The 25,669-nt window shown below is 42.3% G+C and overlaps 2 protein-coding genes and 2 pseudogenes across 4 annotated transcripts; 3 read left to right on the top strand and 1 right to left on the bottom strand.

Moving 5' to 3' along the window:
• The first annotated feature begins 301 nt into the window (after positions 1-301).
• Positions 302-5,169, top strand: LOC115669774 (protochlorophyllide-dependent translocon component 52, chloroplastic-like; annotated as a pseudogene).
• Positions 5,170-8,498: 3,329 nt separating this feature from the next.
• LOC115669298 (protochlorophyllide-dependent translocon component 52, chloroplastic) lies at positions 8,499-12,803 on the top strand. Of its 2 annotated transcripts, none has more exons than XM_056320055.1 (7): positions 8,499-9,206; positions 10,369-10,556; positions 10,790-10,879; positions 10,967-11,153; positions 11,248-11,445; positions 11,930-12,117; positions 12,398-12,803. In XM_056320055.1, exons 1-7 carry the CDS (start codon positions 8,703-8,705, stop codon positions 12,651-12,653), a joined length of 1,611 nt encoding a protein of 536 aa, XP_056176030.1. In that variant the 5' UTR covers positions 8,499-8,702; the 3' UTR covers positions 12,654-12,803. The 2 variants fall into 2 exon arrangements, with proteins under 2 accessions (XP_056176030.1, XP_056176029.1); XM_056320054.1 differs by having other exon boundaries at positions 8,501-9,206; positions 11,242-11,445.
• A 2,990-nt stretch (positions 12,804-15,793) lies between these two features.
• Positions 15,794-18,344, top strand: LOC115670267 (uncharacterized). 2 transcript variants are annotated; one of them, XM_056319923.1, is made up of 2 exons: positions 15,794-17,633; positions 18,214-18,344. In XM_056319923.1, exon 1 carries the CDS (start codon positions 15,834-15,836, stop codon positions 17,514-17,516), a length of 1,683 nt encoding a protein of 560 aa, XP_056175898.1. In that variant the 5' UTR covers positions 15,794-15,833; the 3' UTR covers positions 17,517-17,633; positions 18,214-18,344. The 2 variants fall into 2 exon arrangements, with proteins under 2 accessions (XP_056175898.1, XP_030447357.2); XM_030591497.2 differs by having other exon boundaries at positions 18,191-18,344.
• A 1,363-nt stretch (positions 18,345-19,707) lies between these two features.
• On the bottom strand, positions 19,708-24,064 carry LOC115670269 (isoeugenol synthase 1-like; annotated as a pseudogene).
• Between the last annotated feature and the right edge of the window lie 1,605 nt (positions 24,065-25,669).

Raw genomic sequence — 25,669 nt, 5'->3', positions numbered from 1 at the left:
CAATATAATATCTGAACTTTAGGTGTATGTTTAATCCAATCCCTTAAGCATACAATATTAACGGAAGTACCTAAAGTTCATGGACCATATTGAACAAATTAAATGTTTGGAAACTACATTGCACATTGAACCAAAATTCGTATACGAATTCATGTCGTTTTCTCTTACTATCATTATAGCCGTAGGTCATGTGGGCCCCACCGCAACATAAGTGACGCGGCGGGTTCTTAACGTCATTAACGACCCTGTCGTATAATTTCTTCACTTCTCCGGCGAAGAAAGGGACAGAGCATCGCTCCCTCTTCCACAAGTTCATTCTTCGTCAACTACAGCTACCGCTGCGAAACGAATTTATGGCCTCGACTACCACTCTTCGCGATTCTTTTACTCACAGAATCGACGGTCATCACATCCTCTGTCTCCTTCTCTAGTCTCTCTGTTCGGAGCTCTGCGAGAGAACCCAGGAAGAACCCGCAATGGAAGCTCTCGTAGCTTCCTCCCTGCCCTCCGTCAGCATCAAAGAAGCGCATCCCAAGAGCCTCTTCATCAGACCCAGATCGCCAATCCTTCGGCCGAGACGAATCGCAAGCCCCAAGCTCTGCGCGGCGAGTTCGTCCTCCCCTGTTTCGGAAGAACCGGCGGCGACGACTCCGGTGGAGCCCGAGGCTCGGGGCGATGCGGCGGGGGAGAAGTTCGACTGGTACTCGCAGTGGTACCCGGTGATGGCGGTCTGCGACCTCGACAAGAGGAGGCCGCACGCGAAGAAGGTGATGGGCCTGGACGTGGTGGTGTGGTGGGACAGGAACGAGGGGGCCTGGCAGGTGTTCGATGATAGCTGTCCCCACCGCTTGGCGCCGCTGTCCGAGGGGAGGATCGATCAGTGGGGGAGGTTGCAGTGCGTGTACCACGGGTGGTGCGTCGGTGGATCCGGGGACTGCAAGTTCATTCCTCAAGCGCCTCCTGACGGTCCTCCGGCAACTTTCGTTCCTTTCTTGTGTTTCGCACTTCTGGACTTTTGAGTGTCATCTCGAAGCTTTTTGTCGTGTTTTTATCGCATTTTAGTAGGGAAAACTCATTCATTAGATAGATTTGTAATTGATTACCGCTGAGGAGATTAGTATTTTTATCTATTGCTTGCGGACCCGATGAGTAGTGCGGCTTTCACTTTTTATCTGTTCTGTTGTTCTTTTTAAAATGTTTTTGGATGATAAAGTCCCCCTAAGCGAGATGGAGTTACGAACTTCCATTGGATTCGCACAGGGATATCGATATCAGTAGCTTCCAGTTCCGTTGACTGATGTCCATGACTCTCTGGCTGCTGATAGTACTAATCCGAACTGTATAGCAAATGGTTTATCATTCAATCGTTTCAGTTATGATTTCGACGTTAAATGTTTAAGATTACTTCGCTTATTGGAATCTTGTGTTGAATGTCCAACGCAATATTAGAGTGGCTTCCTTCAACTGAGAATCTCAACCTTTTCCAATGACGAAGTATTCCTTGACAAAATCATGTGCTTTTTAAATTACATAATTCAGAATGGTGAAAGACAATAAAAATCCACTCTCACGAGCAATTCGGAAGGAAAAAGGAACGCTCTTGCATTTGCATGTGGAATAGGGCAAGAAATGAGTAATGTGGTCCTGAAGGCATTGGCATAGTGGTCTATGTCGTGGATAAATAAATGTGGCTCTTTTGCCATGTAAAAGGCATCAAACATTAGGTAGAGGAAGTAAAATGTCTCATGAAGCATGTTTAAATCACGTCAATGAGCAACAACACTAAATATGGCAAGAAATGAGTAATGTGGTCCCGAAGGCATTGGCATAGTGGTCTATGTCCTGGATAAATAAATGTGGCTCTTTTGCCATGTAAAAGGCATCAAACATTAGGTAGAGGAAGTAAAATGTCACATGAAGCATGTTTAAATCACTTCAATGAGCAACAACACTAAATATGGCAAGAAATGAGTAATGTGGTCCTGAAGGCATTGGCATAGTGGTCTATGTCCTGGATAAATAAATGTGGCTCTTTTGCCATGTAAAACTCATCAAACATTAGGTAGAGGAAGTAAAATGTCTCATGAAGCATGTTTAAATCACGTCAATGAGCAACAACACTAAATATTTCTGATGCCAATTGTAAGTTACGTCGTGAGAATGTATTGTAAGTTAAAATCTCTGTTTTTCGGGAGCTGATAGTGTCTCAGCTTGGTATTTTTTGGGGAACATCTGTTAAGAAATTTTTCGTCTTTCCCCCGGAAGAGGGGACTGGCTTATTCTGTGCTTCTTCAGGCATTTTCTATCCGATAAAGGATTTAATCATTTAATGAGAGTAGTGGTGCAGTCTGTGTGCCTAGGCATACCTGTTGCTTGTAAATGAGTTAAACATGGCATAAAATGGTATGGAACTGAAGGTAAGCTATGAATTTCTCCTTTGAAGAGCTTGGTGGTGGTCAGTTAAGATTTAATGTTCTCCCTATTTTATCTCTTCTAACAAAAGCATTGGAACTATTATATTTTGGAGCAAATTGTTGTAACTAGTTGTCATTTTCATGTTATTCGCAGGTTCACACATTTAAGAAAGCATGTGTGGCCGTTTATCCAAGCACTGTGCATCACGATATTGTGTGGTTTTGGCCAAATAGTGATCCTCAGTACAAAGACATTATTAGGAAGAAGAAACCCCCGTACATTCCAGCACTAGATGATCCATCTTATTCAAAGCTAATGGGAAATAGAGAGATTCCTTATGGGTATGACAGCATCTTCTGCAATTTCTGCCTTTAACGAAAGCCAAGACTCTTTTTTTCTATGTAGACTGTTGTGTTTTGCATAGCTATAGTGGTTTCATTCTTTAGGCATATCATGTGCTTAAAGAAAGCGTTATGTTTACTTTGGCAATCATCATAAAAGCTCAGCTGGGGAATCAAACTTGGGACCAGTGCGCCTAACCACACAATATCAAGTACGCCCTAACTAACTGAGCTACCCATGGGTGGGTAGCAGGTGACCAGCTATTTTACTTTGGGTGCGTTATGTTTACTTTGGCAATCATCATAAAAGCTATTTTAGCAGGTGACCAGCTTGCACTTAACTGCTCTGAAACATGTGAATCTGCATTTTCAGTTACGAGGTGCTGATTGAAAATCTTATGGATCCTGCTCACGTCCCATATGCCACTATGGTATACTGCAAACTCAACAGCCGAAAAACAGATAAGAACTTTTTCTCCACGGTTTCTCCACTAATTACGTTTTGACTTTCTTTGAAAGCTTATCCAACACCTTGTATGTTCTTTTCACTGTGAAAGCTGATAGAGAAGGGGGAAGGCCAGTTGAGATGAGTATAAAGAAACTCGATATTGATGGTTTCTTAGCAAAGCAGGAGCAGGGAAGCAGCCAATTCGTGCCACCATGCACATTTTATGCTCATTCTGAACTTCCATTGGATCCTGGAAATGGGACTGCTATGTCAGATGGAAGCAAAATGGTATGGATGTTACATAAATTAGGTGAATTTATTAGCAATTGATCTCCATTTTTGTGCTCTGATAATAGTTTCCAACTATATATCATCAGACACAGGAGTCTTCAGCACCCACGGCGAAACGGATAACGGCATTGATTTTCATTTGCATTCCAGTGAGTCCTGGTAACAGCAGATTCATATGGAGCTTGCCAAGAAACTTTGGAGTATGGATCGACCAAGTGGTTCCACGATGGATATTTCATGTGGGACAGAACCTGATTCTGGATTCAGATTTATATCTTCTTCATGTTGAGGTAGTCTTTTTGTTAAGACCTTCATCCCTCAGCTATTCTTGTTAGGTTCTGATTATGCGCAGAATCTTCAGATGCTAGCATGGAACATTAAATGCAGATAGTGGTCACTAGGGACAAAAAATCTCGACGGAAAGAAAGTTATAAACTGATGACTAGTGGTTGGCTGTAGACAGGTTACAAAAACGTTCAATGGATTACTACGAGTGCTAATTGTCATTTCAAGCCTAGCACAGAGGGATGTAACTGTCATTATGCTGTCCAAGTTTTTTGTTGTAGATTTTTACACCTCCTAAGTTGCTTACTCTTTTGTGTCTCTTCTCATCGAGGATATGAGTGTGTAGCATCTTCCTGATAGAAACGTAAGAATGCTGCTGTAGAAGATGCCTGGCTTTCAATTAATCCCTAATGCATGCCAAGCACCAGGATTTGCTTAGATACTCACCTGAGTCTAGTGGTTATTAACTTCCTTGTGCCTTTCAGGAGCGAAAGATAATGGAGGTGGGCTCTTCCAATTGGCAGAAGGCCTGTTTCGTGCCAACAAAGTCGGATGCTCTTGTTGTCGGTTTCAGGAAGTGGTTAAACAAGTATGCAGACGGTCAAGTTGATTGGAAGGGCAAGTTCAGTGGTGCTCTCCCAGCTACTCCTCCAAGAGAACAGCTGATGGACAGGTGATCCATTTAAGAGTTAATTAGTTGTCTCGAGCTTTTGAAGTCTTTGCTCTGATAATAAAGCAAAAAGATGTCTGAAGCCATCATAAGAAAAATTACCATCCATTCGACTGGAAAGAAAAGTCAGTCCATTCCGTTTCTGTTGAGTTGTTCTCGTTAGCTTCCTTAGGGTTTTTATTTAGGGTGGCAGAGAAAATCATCAAGTTCGCAGTGACTTCCAATGCAATTTTTATCCCATTGAGCAGATTTGATAGAGCAAGTTGGTTGCAATTTTCGCAGGTACTGGTCTCACGTGGTGAACTGCCGCAGCTGCAACAATGCATACAAAGGTCTGAATGCACTTGAGGTCACCTTACAGGTGTTGTCTGTAGCTTCTCTGGGAATCGTCGCCGCAGCGAAACAAAATGCGTTGTCGGCTATAGCAAGAACTACACTTGTGGTGATGACGGTAATGTTCTTCGGGGCATCTAGATGGTTGGCTCATTTCATCCACAAGAATTTCCGGTACCATGACTATGACCACGCCTTCCGCTAAGTTCTGAGTTTCCATAACTCCTTTTTCTCTCCCTGATCTCCACGGAGATTCCTTTTGTACATAACTAAACATAGCCTCCTATGTGTAAAGATTAAAGACCTAAAGAGATGGAACTCGGATACCATATTTATGAAGCAAGTGATCACGAAACTAGTGGGTGGTCAGTGTTCTTACGGCACAATCCATGGTGATTATGATGGGATTTCTCTTACCTTAAAAGTCCTAGTTTCAGTGAAAATCTGCAACCATGTAGTCATTAGATGCTGGACAGAACACTTTGCAGCAAAATGTTGCGAAAATTTGATCAGAAGAGCATTGTACAATCGACCTGTGAGAGTGAGGAAAGATGACGATACATCTAAGAATTTGGATTGTCCCGTGCCTGTTCAGTACGAAGTCGGGTCGTTCGCTTCTTATATAGATATCGCTACTATTTGCTCTTTGACTTGGGAACGTTTTCGACTCATCTCCACGATCTGTTCGGACGACGAACGAGCGGAGCCATAGGTATGAGGAATATGTGCTTGAACTGAGCTGGTGCTTCTCGCTGCTGCTGGTGCTGTGCTCACATCAAAGTGGAAAAGAAATGCGATTCCATCGTCGGATATGCAGCCATGGTCATCCCAACCACCTCCACGACCACAACCACAAGCTGATTAACCCACCATTATGGCTATGGGCTTTTTATATGCAACTCCAAAGTCGCACACAACACTACAAGATCCTTGAGTTGGAATGTCATGTTAGCTAAGATCGTCAGATTTTAATTTGGGAAATTGAAAGTTGTTAACTTCGTGCACTTCATTTCTCAAACTTTCGATTCGTGTATATAATACTGTGTTGTTTTTTAAAAACTGTTTCAGTAGGTGAATATGAAAGGGCGAAGTTTTGTGACGCTACGTCAGAAAATTAAAAGAAAAATTTGGAAATAAACACGAAATCTGAAATTTTTGGAAAAGAAAAAACAAGAATAAGAAGAAGAGGGAAGAGGACAACAGGGTCGGGGATGAGCATTTAAGGGTGCGTTTGAGAGAACTTTAACGAAATGCCTTTGCATTTTATGCAAAGAATTTCGAGTTAAAAGTTTTTGATGTAATGCAACTAGTGTTTACTGGTAAATACTATTTGCATAAATGACTTCGGTTTAAACAAGAAGAAAAAACAAAAATCATAACTGTGACCTAACTCAGGTGAAGCTGGAAGCTCTTGCCACAGTCATTCTCGAGGCCGCAACCCTAGGCTAGGCATTGTTGGAGTTGCACGACCCCAGGCGATCGGCTGGCGAGGTCGCATGACCCCAGGTGAGTTGACACCAAGGTCGCACAACCTTAGGCAAGTCATTTTTTAGAACAACGGCGAGATAGATTTTTAACGGAGGAGAGCTTAGGCAATGGACTGCCGAAACTAGACAGATCTTAATCAGACGCACAACCCTTGTTGCGACCAAGGGCGACGTCAAGCAGCCTCGACAGGCGAGCCTTGACCTCCATGACCCTCGCGTAACCTTGGCAAGCCGTTGGCGACCCTCACGCAATGATGACCATCGGTGACCCTTGGCTTTGCAAAGACGATGAACAGTGATTTCATCCAGGGGTACAAAAGGAATACGAAACCATCAGTGAGGGTAAAATTGGAATAAAAATGATTCATTAAGCCTGGGCTTAGCATTCTGAAAATGCTAGACAGCCAAAGCCACTCCCTTGCCATGAGAAAAAGCCTTTGGAGATGCATTGCATTTGCCAAACGAGCTTTCATTTTGGTTTACAAGATACCTTTCCTTTTTGCCAAAGGCCTTCAGGGGCTTGGCACAATGGGGGGCCGACCGGCGGACCTCACTGAAACAGTGGGCCCTTGCTCGAGTACCGACAAGGGCCATGGCGCTCACCAAAAGCAGGCGAGGGCGAGGGACTAAGGAGGCAACGACGCTACCTCTCTATTTTGATGGGTGTATCAGTTTGGGGTTTTACCTTACTCCAATCACTCTTACTGCTTCTCTCACTCCATTATCTTCTTCATCATCTTTAATAGAGTTTCATACTTCAAATGCTTCTAAGATAGACTATCTCTACGAAGTCTCTCTTAGCGATGAAACAAAGATTTCAGAAACGCAACTTCCTCTCATGAACCCATACTCAGCCTTTGCCAAACCCATTTCATCGTTTTCCCTCATTAGGTCTATAAGACATCTTATGCACCATACTCCCAAAGAGGTCAGAGAATTGTATTTTTCGTAATATTAATATAATTTAACGGAAATTAACGTAGAATAAATTTGTCATAAACGTACCTATTTGAGATTTTTGGTGGTCAAAAAATTAGTTTAGGATAAATTTATCATAAGTGCACAAATTTTGAGTTTTTCGCGATATTAACTCTTAAAAATACATAATGAGTATCCAATTTTGTAATTTGAACTTTTTGTTATTGAAGCTTTTTTTTTTCATTTTACTTAATTCTAGTTCTTCTTCTTAAAATATCTTATTAGTTTTATTAATATATTCATTAAATTTTAGCAATTTCTACGTTGAAATATTAATATATATGTTTTCTTATGATATCAATATTTTATCCTTCTTTATTTTCTTTATTTTTTTTTATAGAAATCAAGAGTAAAAGAGAGATTTTATTCAAAAAAAAATGAAATGAAAATACACTTTTATCCTTAATAGGTCATATGCTAATAGAAAATATACGTAACTGACTATAACAAAATGAGAGTATACGAAAGTAATGTGTGACAGTTGAAAGTTTAAAGCTAAATGTGTACTACTTTCAAAGTTTATGATAATTTCGTGTATTTTCCTTCAAGTTTCCTATAATTCTAGTTCCAACGCTTTGAATTTTCTTCCATTGTCACCAGAAGTTTTAATATTAGGGGCAATTTTTTTCGTGGAAAAAGAACGATTTGAAATGATCAATTATATCACTTGAAATAATTAGTCAATGAAAAATATTTTCATTATTAACAAAAATTTATATTTAAACATTTTCGTGGGTGATAATTTCTTTCATTCCTTCATTTCTTTAAGTGATACGGGCCATTATTTTTAGGAAAATATTCTCCATTACACAAATGGTCCCTGAACTTTGGTCCGATATGTAATGTAGTCTATGAACTTTAAATTTATTCAATGAGGTCCCTAAACTTTAGCTCAATTAGTTTTTGAATTTGTGGTACATGTTTAATCTAATCCCTTAATCATACGAAATTTTTTCTGAAATTGAATTAATGGAAATACTCAGAATTTATGGATCACATTAAATAAATTAAAAATTTAGTTATAATATTGAACAAATTACGAGTTCAAACTATACTGCATATCGGCCAAAATTCATTGACATTCCCTCCACAATGTTATAGCCGTCGATCCTGTGGACGCCACCGCAACTTCAGTGACGTGGCGGGTTCTTAACGCCATTAACGACCCTGTCCTATAATCTCTTTGACACTTTCTCGGGCGAAGAAAAGGACAGAGCATGTCCATGTCTGCTCAAGCGCCTCCCTCGCTCCCCCTTCCACAAATTCTTTCTTCATCAACTACAGCTACCGCTGCGAAACGAATTTGTGGCCTCAAGTTCCGTTTGATCGCCATTGCGTTTGAGTCTTCTTACCCTCTGTCGTTTACTCACAAAATCGACCGTCATCGCATCCTCTGTCTCCTCCTCTAGTCTCTCTGTTCGGAGCTCTGCGAGAGAACCCAGGAAGAACCCGCAATGGAAGCTCTCGTAGCTTCCTCTCTGCCCTCCGTCCGCATCCGAGAACCGCATCCCAAGAGCCTTTCCATCAGACCCAGATCGCCAATCCTTCGGCCGAAACGAATCGCGAGCCCCAAGCTCTGCGCGGCGATTTCGTCGCCGGCGTCTCCTGTTTCGGCAGAACCGGCGGCGACGACTCCGGTGGAGCCCGAGGCTCGGATAGACGCCACGGGGGAGAAGTTCGACTGGTTCTCGCAGTGGTACCCGGTGATGCCGGTCTGCGACCTCGACAAGAGGAGGCCGCACGCGAAGAAGGTGATGGGCCTGGACGTGGTGGTGTGGTGGGACAGGAACGAGGGGGCCTGGCAGGTGTTCGATGATAGCTGTCCTCACCGCTTGGCGCCGCTGTCCGAGGGGCGGATCGATCAGTGGGGGAGGTTGCAGTGCGTGTACCACGGGTGGTGCTTCGGTGGATCCGGGGACTGCAAGTTCATTCCTCAAGCGCCTCCCGACGGCCCTCCGGTGACTTTCGTTCCTTTCTTGTTATCATTATTTTTATCCATTGCTTGCGGACCCGATGAGTAGTTCTGCTTTCACTTTTTATCTGTTCTGTTGTTCTTTTTAAAATGTTTTTGGATGATAAAGTCCCGCTAAGCGAGATGGAGTTATGAACTTCCATTGGATTCACACAGGGATATCAATATCAGTAGCTTCCAGTTCCGTCGACTGTCTTTCATAGGAGTGGTATTCCTGGCATACTGATGTCCATGACTCTCTGGCTGCTGATAGCACTAATCCGAACTGTATAGCAAATGGTTTATCACTCAATGGTTTCAGCGACGATAGATGTTTAAGATTACTTGGCTTATTGGAATCTTGTATTGAATGTCCAACGCGATATTAGAGTGGCTTCCTTCAATGAGAATCTCATCCTTTTCCAATGACGAAGTATTCCTTGTCAAAATCATGTGCTTTTTAAATTACATAATTCAGAATGGTGAAAGACACTAAAAACCCACTCTCACGAGCAATTCGGAAGGAAAAAGGAACACTCTTGCATTTGCATGTGGAATAGGGCAACAAATGAGTAATGTGGTCCTGAAGGCATTGGCATAGTGGTCTATGTCATGGATGTATAAATGTGGCTGTTTTGCTGTGTAAAAGGCGTCAAACATTAGGTGGAGGAAGTAAAATGTCTCATGAAGCATGTTTAAATCACATCAATGAGCAACAACACTAAATATTTCTGATGCCAACTGTAAGCTATGTCGTGAGAATGTATTGTACGTTAAAATCTCTGTTTTTTGGGAGACGATAGTGTCTCTGCTAGGTATTTTTTAGAGAACATCTGTTAAGAAATTCTTCATCTTTCCCCCGGAGGAGGAGACTGGCCTATTCTGTGCTTCTTCAAGCATTTTCTATCCGATAAAGGATTTAATCATATAATGCGAGTAGTGGTGCAGTTTGTGCACCATGGCACACCTGTTGCATGTAATTGAGTTAAACATGGCATAATATGGTATGGAACTGAAGGTAAGCTATGAATTTCTCCTTTGAAGAGCTTGGTGGTGGTCAGTTAAGATTTATTGTTCTCCCTCTTTTATCTCTTCTAAACAAAAGTATCGGAACTTCTATATTTTGGAGCAAATTTTTGTAACTAGTTGTCATTTCCTGTCATTCGCAGGTTCACACATTTAAGAAAGCATGTGTGGCCGTTTATCCAAGTACTGTGCAGCATGATATTGTGTGGTTTTGGCCAAATAGTGATCCTCAGTACAAAGACATTATTATGAAGAAGAAACCCCCGTACATTCCAGAACTAGACGATCCATCTTATTCAAAGCTAATGGGAAATAGAGAGATTCCTTATGGGTATGATGGCATCTTCTGCAATTTCTTCCTTTTACGAACGCCATGACTCTTTTTTTTCTATGTAGACTGTTGTGTTTTGCGTAGCTATAGTGGTTTCATTCTTTAGGCATATCATGTGCTTAAAGAAAGCGTTATTTTTACTTTGGCAATCATCATAGAAGGTATTTTAGCAGGTCTGCCCTATCGCCAGCTTGCACTTGACTGCTCTGAGACATGTGAATCTGCATTTTCAGTTACGAGGTGCTGATTGAAAATCTTATGGATCCTGCTCACGTCCCATATGCCCACTATGGTATAATGCGAACTCAACGGCCAAAAAACAGATAAGAACTTTCTTTCCATGGTATCTCCACTAATTACGTTTCGACTTTCTTTGAAAGCTTATCCAACACCTCGTATGTTCTTTTCACTGTGAAAGCTGATAGAGAAGGGGGAAGGCCAGTTGAGATGAGTATAAAGAAACTCGATATTGATGGTTTCTTAGCAAAGCAGGAGTGGGGAAGTAGCCAATTCATGTCACCATGCATATTTTATGCTTATTCTGAACGTCCATCGGATCCGGGAAATGTGACTGCTATGTCAGATGGAAGCAAAATGGTATGGATGATACATAAATTAGGTGAATTTATTAGCAATTGATCCATTTGTTTGCTCTGAATAATAGTTTCCAACTATATATCATCAGACACAGGAGTCTTCAGCATCCGCTGCGAAACGGAGAATGGCTTTGATTTTCATTTGCATTCCAGTGAGTCCTGGTAACAGCAGATTGATATGGACCTTCCCAAGAAATTTTGGAGTATGGATCGACCAAGTGGTTCCACGATGGATATTTCATGTGGGACAGAACCTGATTCTGGATTCAGATTTATATCTTCTTCATGTTGAGGTAGTCTTTTTGTTAAGACCTTCATCCCTCAGCTATTGTTGTTAGATGCTGATTATGCGCAGGATGTTCAAATGCTAGCATGGAACACTAAATGCAGATAGTGGTCACTAGGGACAAAAAATCTCAACGGAAAGAAAGTTGTAAACTGTTGACTAGTGGTTGGCTGTAGAAAGGGTACAAAAACGTTCAGTGGATTACTACGAGTGCTTGTTGTCATTTCAAGCCTAGCACAGAGTGACGTAACTATCATTAAGTTGTCTTAAGTTTTTTCTTGAAGATTTTTACACCTTCTCCTAAGTTGCTTATTCTTTTGTGTCTCTTCTCATTGAGGATCTGAGTGTGTAGCATCTTCCTGATAGAAACGTAAGAATGCTGCTGTAGTAGATGCCTGGCTTTCAATTAATCCCTAATGCATGCCAAGCCCCAGTATTTGCTTAGACACTCACCTGAGTCTAGTGGTTATTAACTTCCTTGTGCCTTTCAGGAGCGAAAGATAATGGAGGTGGGCTCTTCCAATTGGCAAAAGGCCTGTTTCGTGCCAACAAAGTCCGATGCGCTTGTTGTCGGTTTCAGGAAGTGGTTAAACAAGTATGCAGGCGGTCAAGTTGATTGGAAGGGCAAGTTCAGTGGTGCTCTCCCTGCTACTCCTCCCAGAGAACAGCTGATGGACAGGTGATCCATTTGAGAGTTAATTAGTTGTCTCGAGCTTTTGAAGTCTCTGCTCTGATAATAAAGCGAAAAGATGTCTGAAGCCATCATAAGAAAAATTACCGTCCATGTCAACCGGAAAGAAAAGTCAGTCCATTCCGTTTCTCTCGAGTTGTTCTCGTTAGCTTCCTTAGGGTTCTTATTTAGGGTGGTAGAGAAAATCATCAAGTTCGCAGTGACTTCCAATGCAATTTTTTTCCCATTGAGCATATTTGATAGAGAAAGTTGGTTGCAATTTTCGCAGGTACTGGTCTCACGTGGTGAACTGCCGCAGCTGCAACAATGCATACAAAGGTCTGAATGCACTCGAGGTCACCTTACAGGTGTTGTCTGTAGCTTCTCTGGGAATCGTCGCCGCGGCGAAACAAAACGCGTTGTCGGCCATAGCAAGAACTACACTCGTTGTGATGGCGGTATTGTTCTTCGGGGCATCCAGATGGTTGGCTCATTTTGTCCACAAGAATTTCCGGTACCATGACTATGACCACGCCTTCCGCTAAGTTCTGAGTTTCAATATCTCCTTTTTCTCTCCCTGATCTCCGTGGAGATTCCTTTTGTACATAACTTAACGTAGCCTCCTATATTTAAAGATTAAAGACCTAAAGAGATGGAATTCGGATACCATATTTGCGAAGCAAGTGATTACGAAACTAGTGGGTGGTTAGTGTTCTTATGGCGCAATCTGTGGTGATTATGATGGGATTTCTCTTACTTTATAGTCCTCGTCACAATAAAAATCTGCAACCATGTAGTCATTAGATGCTGGACAGAACACTTTGCAGCAAAATGTTTGCGAAAATTTGATCAGAACTTGAATCGTCCTGCGCATGTTTGGTACGAAGTCGGATCGTTTGCTTCTTATATAGACATTACTACTATTTGCTTGCCGACTCGGGAATGATTTCGAGTCATCTCCACGATCTGTTCCAACGACAAACGAGCAGAGCCGCAGGTACAAGGAATATGTGTTTGAAATGAGCTGGTGCTTCTTGCTGCTTGCTGGTGTCGTGCTCACATCAAAAGTGGAAAAGAAATGTGATTCATCGTCGGATATGCAGTCATTGTCATCCCAACCACCTCCCCAGCCACAATCTGATTAACCCACCGTTATGGGCTTTTTTATATGCAACTCCAAAGTCGCACACAACACCACAAGATCCTTGAGTTGGAAGGTCATGTTAGCTAAGATTGTCAGATTTAAGTTGGGAAAGTTACGTAGCAAAGTCCTGAAAGTCGTAAATTTCGTGCACTTCGTTTCTAATTCATTTCTAAAACTTTCGATTCGTGCATGTAAGTCCTAAATCTTGTTAAGTTCGCGAGCTTCTGCTCTTCTGTCAAGTCCATTAATTTCGCGAGCTTATGCTCTTCTGTCAAGTCCATTAATTTCAAATGGACGGAAACGTACACATGATTCTTTATCAATTTTTTTTAATGCTGCGTGGTTTTTAAATATTTTTCAATAGGTGAATATAAAAGGGTATAGTTGGGTGATGCCACGTTAGAAAATTAAAATAAAATTTTGAAAATAATACATGAAATCCGAAAAATTGGAAAAAAAAAACCAAGAATAAAAAGGAAAGACAAAAGGACAACAGGTTCGGGAATGACGGTTTAAGGGTGCGTTCGAGAGAACTTTTGGGAAATGCCTTTGCATTTAAAGGGTTATATGTCAATACTATTTGCTTCTAGGCTAAAGGGTTTTTACAAAATGTAAATAATATTTGGTAAATGCTATTTGCATAAACGCCTTTGGTTTAAAAAACAAGAAAAAACAAAAATTACAATAGTGACCCAACTCAGGCAAAACTGGAAACTCTGGCCACAGTCGTTGTGGAGGTTGCGCAACCCTAGGCTAGGTATCCCTAGAGTGGCACGACCCCAAGCTGCCGAGGTCACATGACCCCAAGCAAGACGACACCAAGGTCGCACAACCTCAGGCAAGTCACTTTTGAGAACAGCTGCAAGGCACATTTAAACAGAGGCAAGTTCAAGCGGTAGACTGCCGAGACCAAATAAATCTTAAATAGACGCGCGACCCTCGTTGCGACTAGCGGCGGCCTCAAGCAGCCTCAACAAGCAAGCCTTGACCTCCGCGACCCTCGCGTAACCTTGGCAAGCCGTTGGCTATCCTCACACAATGATAAGCATCGGTGACCCTTGGCTTTGCAAAGACGATGAACAGTGATTTCGTTCAGGGGTACAAAAGGAATACGAAACCATCGGTGAGGGTAAAATTGGAATAAAAAAAATAATGAAGCCTGGGCTTAGCATTCTGAAAATACTAGACAGCCAAAGCCACCCCCTTGCCTTGAGAAAAAAGCCATCGGAGATGCATTGCATTTGCCAAATGAGCTTTCATTTTTGGTTTACAGGATACCTTTCCTTTTTGCCAATGGCCTTCAGGGGTTTGGCACAATGGGGGGCCGACCGGCACACCTCACCGAAATCACAGAGGGCCCTCGATCGACCACCGACAAGGGCCATGGCGCGCTCACCACAAGCAGGCGTGCGCATTTTCGTCCACTTGAAATTGACCGACCCCACGAAATGGCCAAAAGTGCACGAAATTAATAAGTTTGATGATTTAATTGTACAAATCGAAAGTTTTCGGGATCTGAAGTACACGAAATCCACGAGTTTTAGGACCGTGCTGTAAATTCTCCAGTTAAATTAGAGGGGAACGAAGTGGTTATGCATGAAATTGCCCATGAAATTGCCTGCGTACAGAGCCCTCGACACCCCCCCCTCCTGCTTCTTCAAGGAGGGTTACATATCCATCCATTCCTGGTTGGAGAGAGAGTAGTTTTTCGAACGATAAGTATGGACATCAATCATGACAGCATATAATAATACCATATTATGATGATCTGTCCTTATTTCGAAAACAAAACCTGTCCCATGTGCGCGAGCAAAACGTCCGTAGCAAGCGAGCTCAACGACAAGTGACAGCGACAGAGAGACAGGCCAGAAGAGAAATACCACGACATAAACAAATGGGATAATGATCCAGGCTACCTCTAAATTTTGGCTCCACATATAATTTGATACTAGAATTTTAATTTGATACATATAATTTTAACTTAATATTTAATATAATTTATAAATTTTTAATTTATTTAATATAATTCCTGAATTTTTAGTACATATTCAATATAATCCTTAAATTACATGAAAATGCTCACTATAGTCCATGGACTTGAATTAATGGAATAACTATATTGAACATTTTCATATATTATTGAACATACAATAAAAATTGAGAAATGACAATGAATAAATAAAAAATTTAGGGATCATATTAAATATTAAACTAAAATATAAAAATTAAATTGAACAAATTAAAAAATTTAGATACGGCATTACACTTCAACAAAACAAATCGCAAAAACTCAAAAAAAAAAAAGAGGAAAAGAAAATCTTTTGACATCCCAACCTCTATCACCGACACCGACACAAGGAAGCTCACCGAGCTGAAGTCCGCAAGATTTGCAGAAACCTTCTTCCTCCTCCGCCCCTGACCAGTCCCCTTCCATCTCCATTCCCGCAGCTCAGAGCTCGACTGTAAGCGAGAAACCCACCTCAAATCTCTTCGCTTTTCGACACCCATTTCGTCTGTGCGCTTCCGGGACTCGGTGGCAAGAAAGCAACCCACCAGTCACCACCCCCCGCGGCCGCCCCCAATGAAAGATTCAGATCCAGGAGCCGAGCCCATCGCCCAGAACCTCATCAAGCTCATCAGCAATGTCTGCTTCTCCGTCTTCGTCTTCTCCGTCCTGATCGTCACCGTCGTCGCCATCACCTACCAGCCCCCGGATCCGTGGCTCCAGTCCGCCCCCGCCCTCACCAGGCTGTTCACGCAGACCCAGAATGCCACCTTCAAGAACGACGACTCCGTCCTCAAGACCGGCGAGGACCTTCCCCTCCTCTCCCCCGCCGCCTCCCCCGCTCCCGCTCCGCCGCCGCCGTCGCCGGCGGTTGAGGGGGCCGAGGAGGTGATCGCGAATTCGACCACCAGGGCCGAGCCCTCGTGCGATGAGGCGGCCCTGCTGCCCGTCAATTGTTCGGATCCCCGCGTTCTGGCCGCCGTCAAGAGGTTCAATGCGAGAGCCTTCAGGTCTATCGTGTTCCTCGGGTATCAGGCTCCGGTTAACGGTTCGAAAACCGACGAGTGCGACGTGGCGTGGAGGTTCAGGAACAGGAGGGAGAAATCTTGGAGGAAGTACAGGGATTTCAGGAGGTTTAAGATTGGCATTGGAGAGAGCTGCACTTACAGGGTGGTGCACCCGGGCGCTTGGCATTCGGGCGTCAATGCGCGGCCGCCGAAAGGCGGCAGATTCAACGCCACCAGGGGCGGCAAGAAACCGAAAGTTCCAGCTCCGGCTAGGGACGACGAGATCAACGACACTATACCGACACTGGGGTCCGATACGAGTTTCAGGAAGGGGAGATACTTGTACTACTCGCGCGGGGCGGATTACTGTAAAGGGATGAATCATTACATGTGGAGCTTCCTCTGCGGGCTGGGCGAGGCGATGTACCTCAATCGCACCTTCGTGATGGATCTGAAGCTTTGCCTGGCGGCGACGTACAACCCGAGTAAGAAAGATGAGGAAGGGAAGGATTTCCGGTTCTATTTCGACTTCGAGCATCTCAAGGAGACGGCTTCGATCGTGGAGGAGGGCGAGTTCTGGAGCGATTGGAAGAAATGGGATGAGACTCACAAGAAGAAGGTGCCGGTTAAGAAGGTCGGGACTTATAAAGTCACGCCGATGCAGCTCAAGAAAGATAAGAGCACGATCATATGGAGGCAGTTCAATGCTCCGGAGGAGAAGGATAATTACTGGTACAGGGTCTGCGAAGGGCAGGCTGCGAATTACGTCCACAGGCCGTGGCAGGCAATCTGGAAGTCGAAGAGGCTGATGAACATCGTCACGGAGATCAGTGGGAGGATGGACTGGGATTTCGATGTGGTCCATGTGGTTCGCGGAGAGAAGGCGCAGAATAAGGCGCTCTGGCCTCACTTGGATTCCGACACATCCCCTGATGCTATTCTTGCTAAGCTTCGGGAGGTGATTAAGCCGTGGCGAAATCTGTACGTGGCGACGAACGAGCCCTTTTACAGCTACTTCGACAAATTGAGGTCTCAATACAAGGTGCATCTGCTGGATGATTATAGGGAGCTGTGGGGAAATAAGAGCGAGTGGTACAATGAGACCAGACTTCTCAACAATGGGAATCCGGTCGAATTCGATGGTTATATGAGGGTGGCAGTGGACACTGAGGTACTATACCGGGCAAAGACACGAGTCGAAACTTTCTACAATTTAACCAAAGATTGCAAGAATGGAATCAATACATGCTGAAGCTGAGCATAGTTCGATGTCTTAATATCATTACTTCGGCCGGTTGATCCGCGGCTTTGGTACGTCTTTGGTATCTGGGACGGAATTCTTTAGGATATTTGTTGCCTAGTCACACGGGTCAGTTCTTTCATTGCATTGATGTTCGGTAATTTGATGAGCAAGCCAATTCATATTTGTAACATAGTCTGTTTTCATTTTAGTCTTCATCACTGTCATTGCATCGACAGAGCAGTGCAATTATCCTCTCTACTCTCTCTAATGCCTCCATGAATTTTGCGATGGTAGTTTGTAAGAGAATTTAGGTAGCAGTTTGAAGGCCAACTGCTAAATGGATTTAGTGAGTTATAGAGCATGTGCAAGATATGGTCAACTGCCCTTTAAACCTTTTTACGAGCAGTAGGTCTCGATTACAGAAGCAGCTCGTTTCCTTTATTTAGTAGCAAGAACGATGCTAGGTACATGAAGATTGGCTTATAAGATGGATATACTGTGATGTGGCAAACCATCGCCTAAGTGTTGAATTGGTTCACTTGTTAAACTGCCTGCTTGCAGTCTGCAACATTACTTGTATATCAGTCTTACAGACTAATCTTAATATACCTAGCATCACTCCAGTCGCAATTATAGCACACTCTATTGTTCTGGCTAATAAAATCCCCATGTTGGCTGAACAGACGCTTGCCAGCATTAGCGGCAGGATTATGAGATTGAAGGTTTGGTTAACAACTCGATCCTTTACTCTATCTTCAGAACACTCTAGGATTCTTACTCTTGACCAAGCCGAGTTTGTTTGCACTCCCTAGAGGTATGTAGGCTTCTGTTTGGGGACTTTTGTCGGTGTTGCTTGCTCGGATGCACGAATGACTAGTGTGTGCAGAAACTGCCCTGTATATTATGCAAATTGAAGTGGTTTTTGGTATCCACTGGGGGGGGGGGGGGGACTTTACAGAACTCACAGGGTGATCTAGCAAAGAAAGTGGGGGTTGTGTTGCCCATTGTCCAAGGCTCTTCTTTTAAACTGCAATGACTAGCCAATCTATACATCTTCATCCTTCTTGTCAAGTTCCAGTCCGGGTCTTTGAGCCTTCTTGCTTATTTACTCATGTCTATCCTCTGAGGCTCTGTTTTCCAACGGCCATGAACATTTTTCCGTATTCACTCTCTGGTAATCGCTTCCATATCAATCTCGACCGTAAGTTCCTTCACTACTTAGCTTGCTGGGGACTTTCTCTGGTGGGCTTTTGCCGATGCTTCCTCAACTTCAAAATTGTCATATTTCACACCATCCTATGTTAGCTTAGTGCCCATCCTTCCTCTACTAAGCAAGACTTTGGGATAGGACACTTCATTCCTAGTTGCGATCCCATTTGCAGCTTCTTACAGATCAATGCCCACTAGCAGTTTCATTATTAATCTTCCCCATGTCCTTCATTTAGTTACTCTCGGTTTTTCATCTTTCTTCTTGTCAGATGCTTCACTTCACTTCAACTCCAACGCATTCTTCACTCCAATATTTAGAGCATAACGAGACCTGGCCTTGGATATGTTGCAGCTTTGTAAAAGAGGGTGTGTTTATTTCGAGGAAAATTACATGACAAAGGAAAAGATTTTCCAGGAATTCATTTTTCAAGAAAATGTTTTTCCCTTTTTAGGCTAGAGAATTCATTTTCCTAACTTTTGCATACATATTTTCTTTGACCCTAAATGATTTTCTGTTGACTGATCAAACCAAATGCGTGAAACTTTAAGTGGCTTCATATCTGCCTTTTTTTTTTTCCGACTATATCAACCTGCAAACGTCTCCTTTCTTATATCTTCCTGTTTTTCAATGCCTTTTCGCATGTTGAAGGAATAACACGCTTCGTAAGCTTTCATCAACATGGAAAGCTTTTGCTTCTTACATACTGAAAATTGCTCGGGTATCTGTACTCTTACCATATACAATCAGCTCACTGTAGTAGCAAACTCCACACCAAGTCTTGTTCCTGTTCCTATAAAACACGACTTCTTTCGAACGTATGCGGTTCGATGTTCCGCAAACGGCTTAGGATGTCTCTCGGAGGAGATATTTCGACAAAAGTGAGCAGTGATTCTCTTAGGTTGTGTAGTGGCTCGTTACAAACTCACAACCTCTAATCTGCCATATCGATATCCTCGCGCTGCACCCGAAAACTGTTGTTTCTACAAACAATGGACAGAAATAGCAGGGCTTGGAACGATATGAACCGAGTCTCAATTGACGAAACATAGGAAAGAGAAGAAACAGTTTATAGGATTTCAACTCAGTCATTCAAACTCACCAAAGCCAAGCGATGCTTCGGTTGTAATTCAGCACATTGTGCTACTGCTAAACTGCTAGAGTTCAACCTTACGGAATCATCTCATTCAAGAGCAGACTTAGCTGGCTCTGGAGGATTCGTGAGGAAGATGTCAAGGAGCTGATCAAAGGTGGTGCACTGCATTTCTGGGTATAATCTTGAAGCCTCAAGGTCATCTTCCCTTATCTCGTAGCTCATCATATCTCCCTTGACGAATATCGAGTGAAGTATGGAGACGGGTATGTTTTCTGGAGGTGGCAGAGCTTAACAAAGGACATAAAAACCATTTAGTGTCAGCAAACTTTCGTATTCATGGAATGAGGAAAAAGCAGAGAAAATCATGTCTTGACCGATGTCTGGGTCGCGACTTTGTTTTAAAGAAATTTGCGGGGCAGTATCACAATTAATTTCAATAGACGGGAGGATGTTATCATAATGGGAAAATGACACAAATGGTCCATGATCTTATAATTTATTTATGTGATCCTTGAATTTTAACATAATGTGTAATGTAATCCGTAAACTTTTAATTTGTCCAATATGATCCATAGACTTTTTGTACATGTTCAATTTAGTCCTTGGTCTATATGAAAATATTCAATGTTGTCCTTTCATAAAATAAAAAATCAGGGACAATATTGTACATTTTCATATAGTTCAACAATGAAATTGAATATGTATCAAAAGTTTAGAGATCACATTGAACAAATTAAAAGTTCATGAATCACATTACACAATGAGCTAAAGTTCAAAGACCACATTGCATATTGGATCAAAGATTGAAGATCATTAGTGTCATTTTTCCCATCATAATCGATGCAAAATAAAGGGGGGCGTCGAGAGAATACGATAGTGACATTGGTGATTTGAACTTACTTTGAGAGAGCTTAACCAAATCTTCCTCAAGCACATAGACTTTCTTGAAGCTCCGACCCGTTTTCTTCTCCCACGGCGAAATCAGCTCATGCTGAGAAATTATGTTCGGTTCGGGGCGATAAGTGACGACCCGGTTGCGCGCCCTCGGATCATTTGCCACCTCGATCGTGTACCTCCCTACGTCTTCCTCGTAATTAAGCACGGCTAACACAAGATAGAATCATGTTTAAAGAAGGTAAATAAATAGGATAATGGACAGGGAAAGTCTCTAAATTTTCTCGTCGGATTTTTATCGGAGAAACTAACATGAACAGAATATGGTCCACCGATCCAGTTGCGGAAAACAACGTTCAGGGACGACATTACCGATCCAGTTGCGGATCCAGCTGCGGATCCGGGTCCAAACAAGTTTCGAGCCTAGAGAGAGAGAGAGAGAGAGAGAGAGGGAGGGAGGGAGTAAGTACCGTTGGCTTCGCCATTGCCGTAGACGACAATTTCATCCTTGGGGGTCGTGGGGATGAAGGAGGATATTGACGAAGTATGCAGCGAGGCAGTTTGCCGTGACGAAGGTGAAAGGGAATGCCTGCAGCCTCGGTGGCCCTCCTGATCTTCCTCTTCTTCTCCAAGAACACTTGGAACGGAGGGAGTGGCGTTATTTTGTCCTCATCACACCCGTAATCAGACGGCACAAACCGCTGCTCAAAAAATTAAAAAAAAATAATGATAATAAGAAGGAACATTTGTTATTAGTAATAATAATCTGATTTGAGAATGAGAGTGAAATATTAATTCGTGTTTTCTGTCGTCGTAAGCAGCAACCAAACAAGGAATGTTATGCAATTAGCCCTAGGATTTCGTCGGTACCATCCGACCGATTCCAACGCACGACGGTTCGCATGCCATATCCGTGGGGATCGATCAAATCGAAAGGTGTGGTACAAAGTGAGAGTCGATTTCCATAGACTTTTGGCGTTAATTTCTAAATATCATTAGCCAGATTTCGACCATCCGATTCGTGCCATATCCGTGGATGATCAAACGAAGGTGTGGTACAAAGTGAGAGTCGATTTCCATAGACTTTTTGGCGACGTTAATTTCTAAACTTCGAGCGTTTGATCCTGTTATTCTATCTCTATCCTTTTTCTCGATTTTTACCTAACCTATTGCCAATATTTGGATGTTTATTGAAAACAAAAAATCTATACTTTTTAGATCAGGGGGATTTGAACAGTAAAAAAAGGTTATGTTGCTTCTTTGGGGATTTTCTAGAAATTTTGACTATTGGTCCTTTTACAATTTCTAAAAACGCCTTCGTTTCACGGAAAATGAATAATTTGAAAAATATTTTGCTAAAAATAATTGCTTGTATGGCTTAAAGTAATTTGTCGATGAAAAATATTGTCATTATCGGTAATAATTCATGTCTAAATATTTTCGTGAACAATGATAATATTTTTCGTTTATTCAATTTTGTAAGTTATACAAGCGATTGCTTTTAGGAAAAATATTTTTCTAATCAATTATTTTTCGCGAAATAAACGGATCTTAAACTAAAATTTATGCTTGGACCTATTTCAACATAAGAAAAAGTACATATCAAGATGAGATGGGAAGTATGATTTTGCTTTCGGTTGATAAGATGGGAAAAAGTAGATACTAAAGGCAGCAAAGCCAAAGCTGACGCATTGTCGTTCCGAGCCCTCACTACTTTCACAACTAATTTTAGACCATGGTTTTGAATGCAAGAAAAATAACGAGCTGGATCAGCCCAATATAGTACTAAGTATATAAATAAGAAATGTAGAGCTCTCTAGTAAAATTATTTACACTTTAATTTCAAGACTCTAATGAGTTACGATAAGGATTTGAACTAGGATCGATCGTCGAGGGCATAATCGGATTGCCAAGGATGTATCACGTGCGCCACTGAAGGAGAGATTTTCAATGCACCAAATTTTCTTGTTGATTCAGAAAAATTGAGTCTCTACTAGCTTTGCCTTGACCATTCAGTTTGACGGATCTACCTTTACGTGCAACATTGAAGGAGCGATTTTTAATGCGCCGAATTTTCTCTTTAGTGTTCAGAAATTGAGTCTCTACTAGCTCTGCCCCGACCATTCAGGCTGATAGATTTACTCTTTTCTTTTTAGTAAGAACAAGAAAAATGAAGAGGACGATCTTTTTCTTACATCTTCTTAGAGTAAGAGAAGGTGGCTTAGATAGTCGAGACCGAGATTTTTCAGGTTAAGAAGCGAGAATTGAAGAAAGATTTTTTTTCGTACTTTTAGCACCCAAACTCTTTAGGAGAAGTGATTTATCGTATGCTTGAACAGGGCGGATTCGACTCTCAGAAAGAAGAGAGAAAAGAACCTCTCTATCAAAGAGGAAAAAAGAGATTGAATGGCCGATTTCCTAGATCGGCGAGTGATAACTTACCTTGATGTTGCCGGCGGCAAGAATGGCGTCGATGATCTTCAGCTGGTCGATCGGGTACCTGAGGGTACGCAAGAGCGGAGATGACTATGTCCACCTGCTTCAGTGCTGCCACAAGCTTCTCATGCTCCTCTAGCTCTCCCTATTTCATTTCCACAACAACTTCAATGTTTTTGCAGGTGATGATATCCTTAACATATAGAGCAATGGTCGGAGATATAATTGGAGGAAAATATAGCCTTTGTTAATCATCGGGTGCTCGTCGAATCTACACGCTCGTACCTCTTGATTAAAAAAAGCCAAAAAAAAAGGGTGCAAGCACACGCATGAATGCATCCGGTTGTGCTCCTATCGCATAAGAGAGAAAGAGATATATGCGTACTTCGATGATGCGGACGCCGACGGAACGGAACTCGCGACGGACGTTGAGGTTCGAAGGTCAGGTTTGGGGCGTGGCAGGGCGGACGTAAATGTAAGTTGGGTGGCCCAAAGAGACACTCGTTCTCACCATGTGTTTGCCAATGTATCCGGTGCCGCCAAAGATGAGGATCCTGCCTGTTTCTGCCTCTCTTTCCATTGCCCTACTCTACTCTGTCTTCTCCTCTCTTTTTGGTTCGCCGGTTTGAGTGCCTTGGGTACTCTATTTATATGCCGGGGACGCGTTGACAGCATTAAAACCAATATGTACCACAAATGTACATTTACCTCGAAGTCGAAACAAATCAATGTTTTGAGCCATATTTAATCATCAGAATTTTGGCTCGCGGCTTACTTACTACGGCATGCTGGCCGAGCATTTTATGGGCCGAACAATTACCTACCTAAGATGAGTTCCCCCACAAGTTAGCTACGTATGATCATAGTTTCGGTACACCGAACGATTGCCAAAAGAAATAGGGTACGGGGCATTGAATGATGGAAATCAATCGTCGCTCGTTCGGAATCAAATGACACATAAGAATACTTCTATGCATGAGAAAAACAAAGGGACTGTTGGTTATCAAATAACACGGAGAAATCACAGCAAATAAATAGTCATGTGAGATGCACAATGCTCTCCATGGATTAACCCTGCACAAAGGTACGCGAGGGAGCGTGAAATTGACTACCGCTAGTGGACAATCCACTCGAGAACATGTAAATGTGCATGTCCACCATGTTCATGGAAAATGACTTACAACCATCTGCCATGTGCGACCCTTCGTTGTGGAGAGTGCTCCTTTTCACTGAAATGGACCTTAAAAGGTCCGTGATGCATATGCTTTAAAAAGAGTGAAACGGAAGTACCGTGAAGAGAAAACACACAAAACCCACATATGAAGTCGTTTCTTATATAAAGAGAGATGTGGACTGGAGAGTCGGGATTGAGGCCACTATGGTTAACACATCGTAGTGGGACAACAACTCGGGGTTCTTGCAGGAGGGGGACCGGGGCCCCAAAATCAAATGCTGCAAGTGGTTAGGCCGAACAAATTTAGAAAAATAGGGCCAAACCATACCGGGTCATGGGCCGACCTGTCATGTGCATGGGTCGCGTGTCGTGCTGGCCTGCTAAGGCTAACGCGCCAGCCCGGCTAGTTTGCCGCCGGCGGTGGTCGACCATAGAAAAGTAAGCAAGGATGTTTCGGAAAAGGAAATTTCAAAGCAAAATCACATTATTGTCTTGCTGTGAGATGCAGTCTAGGGCCAAATTAATAAAAGTGAGGTTGCAAAGTGTGAGAATGAATGATGCAAAGAGGGGCTGAGGTAAAAGACTCGAAAAGGGCATTTCACATAGTGTACCGTGAGCCTCTGAATAGCCGGGCCTCTGTGCTCGTATCCTCGAATTATTAAAAAAAAAATTGGAGAATATAAGATGCCATTAATTGATTTAGCTCTCACTATTAACATTGAATAGTTGTAATCATATGACTGAATACTTTGAGAATAATGCCATTCCATCATCCATTCATTTATTATTTTATTTTTTTGTGTTTGGTAAAAACTCATGGTGATATTTACAATTTTTTCTTCTATGGAAGATAAAGCCAATTCCACTCTCAAAAACAACAAATTATGTTCTTCAATTTCACCTACTCTTTTCAGGGTTTTGTATCATGCTTACTCTAATACATCTAGGATTTCCATACTATTTCTCTATTACAAGAAAATAAATAGAAATGAAAATACTCAATCCATTTAATTATTATCTTCATTTCATTCCTTACTCCACTCTATTTCCATCTTATTTAATTTTCTTTTACGATTTTTTACCATAACTCACTGTTTTTTTTTTGGGTCAAATACCATAACTCCCGTTCGACCGTGCATGTTAACCTTGTGCAATATTTGCGGTCTAAGTCTCTATCATGTTACATTATGAAGATAGATTAGCTCTTTTACGTACGTACGATGACAAATATACACATTATTCAAACTCGCTCCAAAAGGCAAAAGTCCACTTTTAGTTTCTAAACCTGTGCATGTTTTGAATCAAGTCCCTCCCACTCCAAATCTAATTAATCGGAGTTTCGTGTCCGGTCGGAG

The sequence above is a fragment of the Syzygium oleosum genome, unplaced genomic scaffold, assembly GCF_021117445.2.
Source record: "Syzygium oleosum isolate NSW1041296 unplaced genomic scaffold, Sole_v2.1 Sole_v2.19, whole genome shotgun sequence".
In the NCBI taxonomy this organism is placed as follows: Eukaryota; Viridiplantae; Streptophyta; class Magnoliopsida; order Myrtales; family Myrtaceae; genus Syzygium; species Syzygium oleosum.
The sequence above is the reverse complement of the archived record's forward strand: the minus strand, read 5'-3'. Positions and strand labels throughout refer to the sequence as shown.

Excerpts from the sequence above, each read along its gene's own strand:
- LOC115670267 (XM_056319923.1), top strand. The coding sequence starts at position 15,834 with ATGAAAGATTCAGATCCAGGAGCCGAGCCCATCGCCCAGAACCTCATC.
- LOC115669298 (XM_056320054.1), top strand. The coding sequence starts at position 8,703 with ATGGAAGCTCTCGTAGCTTCCTCTCTGCCCTCCGTCCGCATCCGAGAA. Across the intron at positions 9,207-10,368 it reads CGCCTCCCGACGGCCCTCCG|GTTCACACATTTAAGAAAGC; the intron begins GTGACTTTCGTT and ends TGTCATTCGCAG. Across the intron at positions 10,880-10,966 it reads ACTCAACGGCCAAAAAACAG|TGTGAAAGCTGATAGAGAAG; the intron begins ATAAGAACTTTC and ends TGTTCTTTTCAC.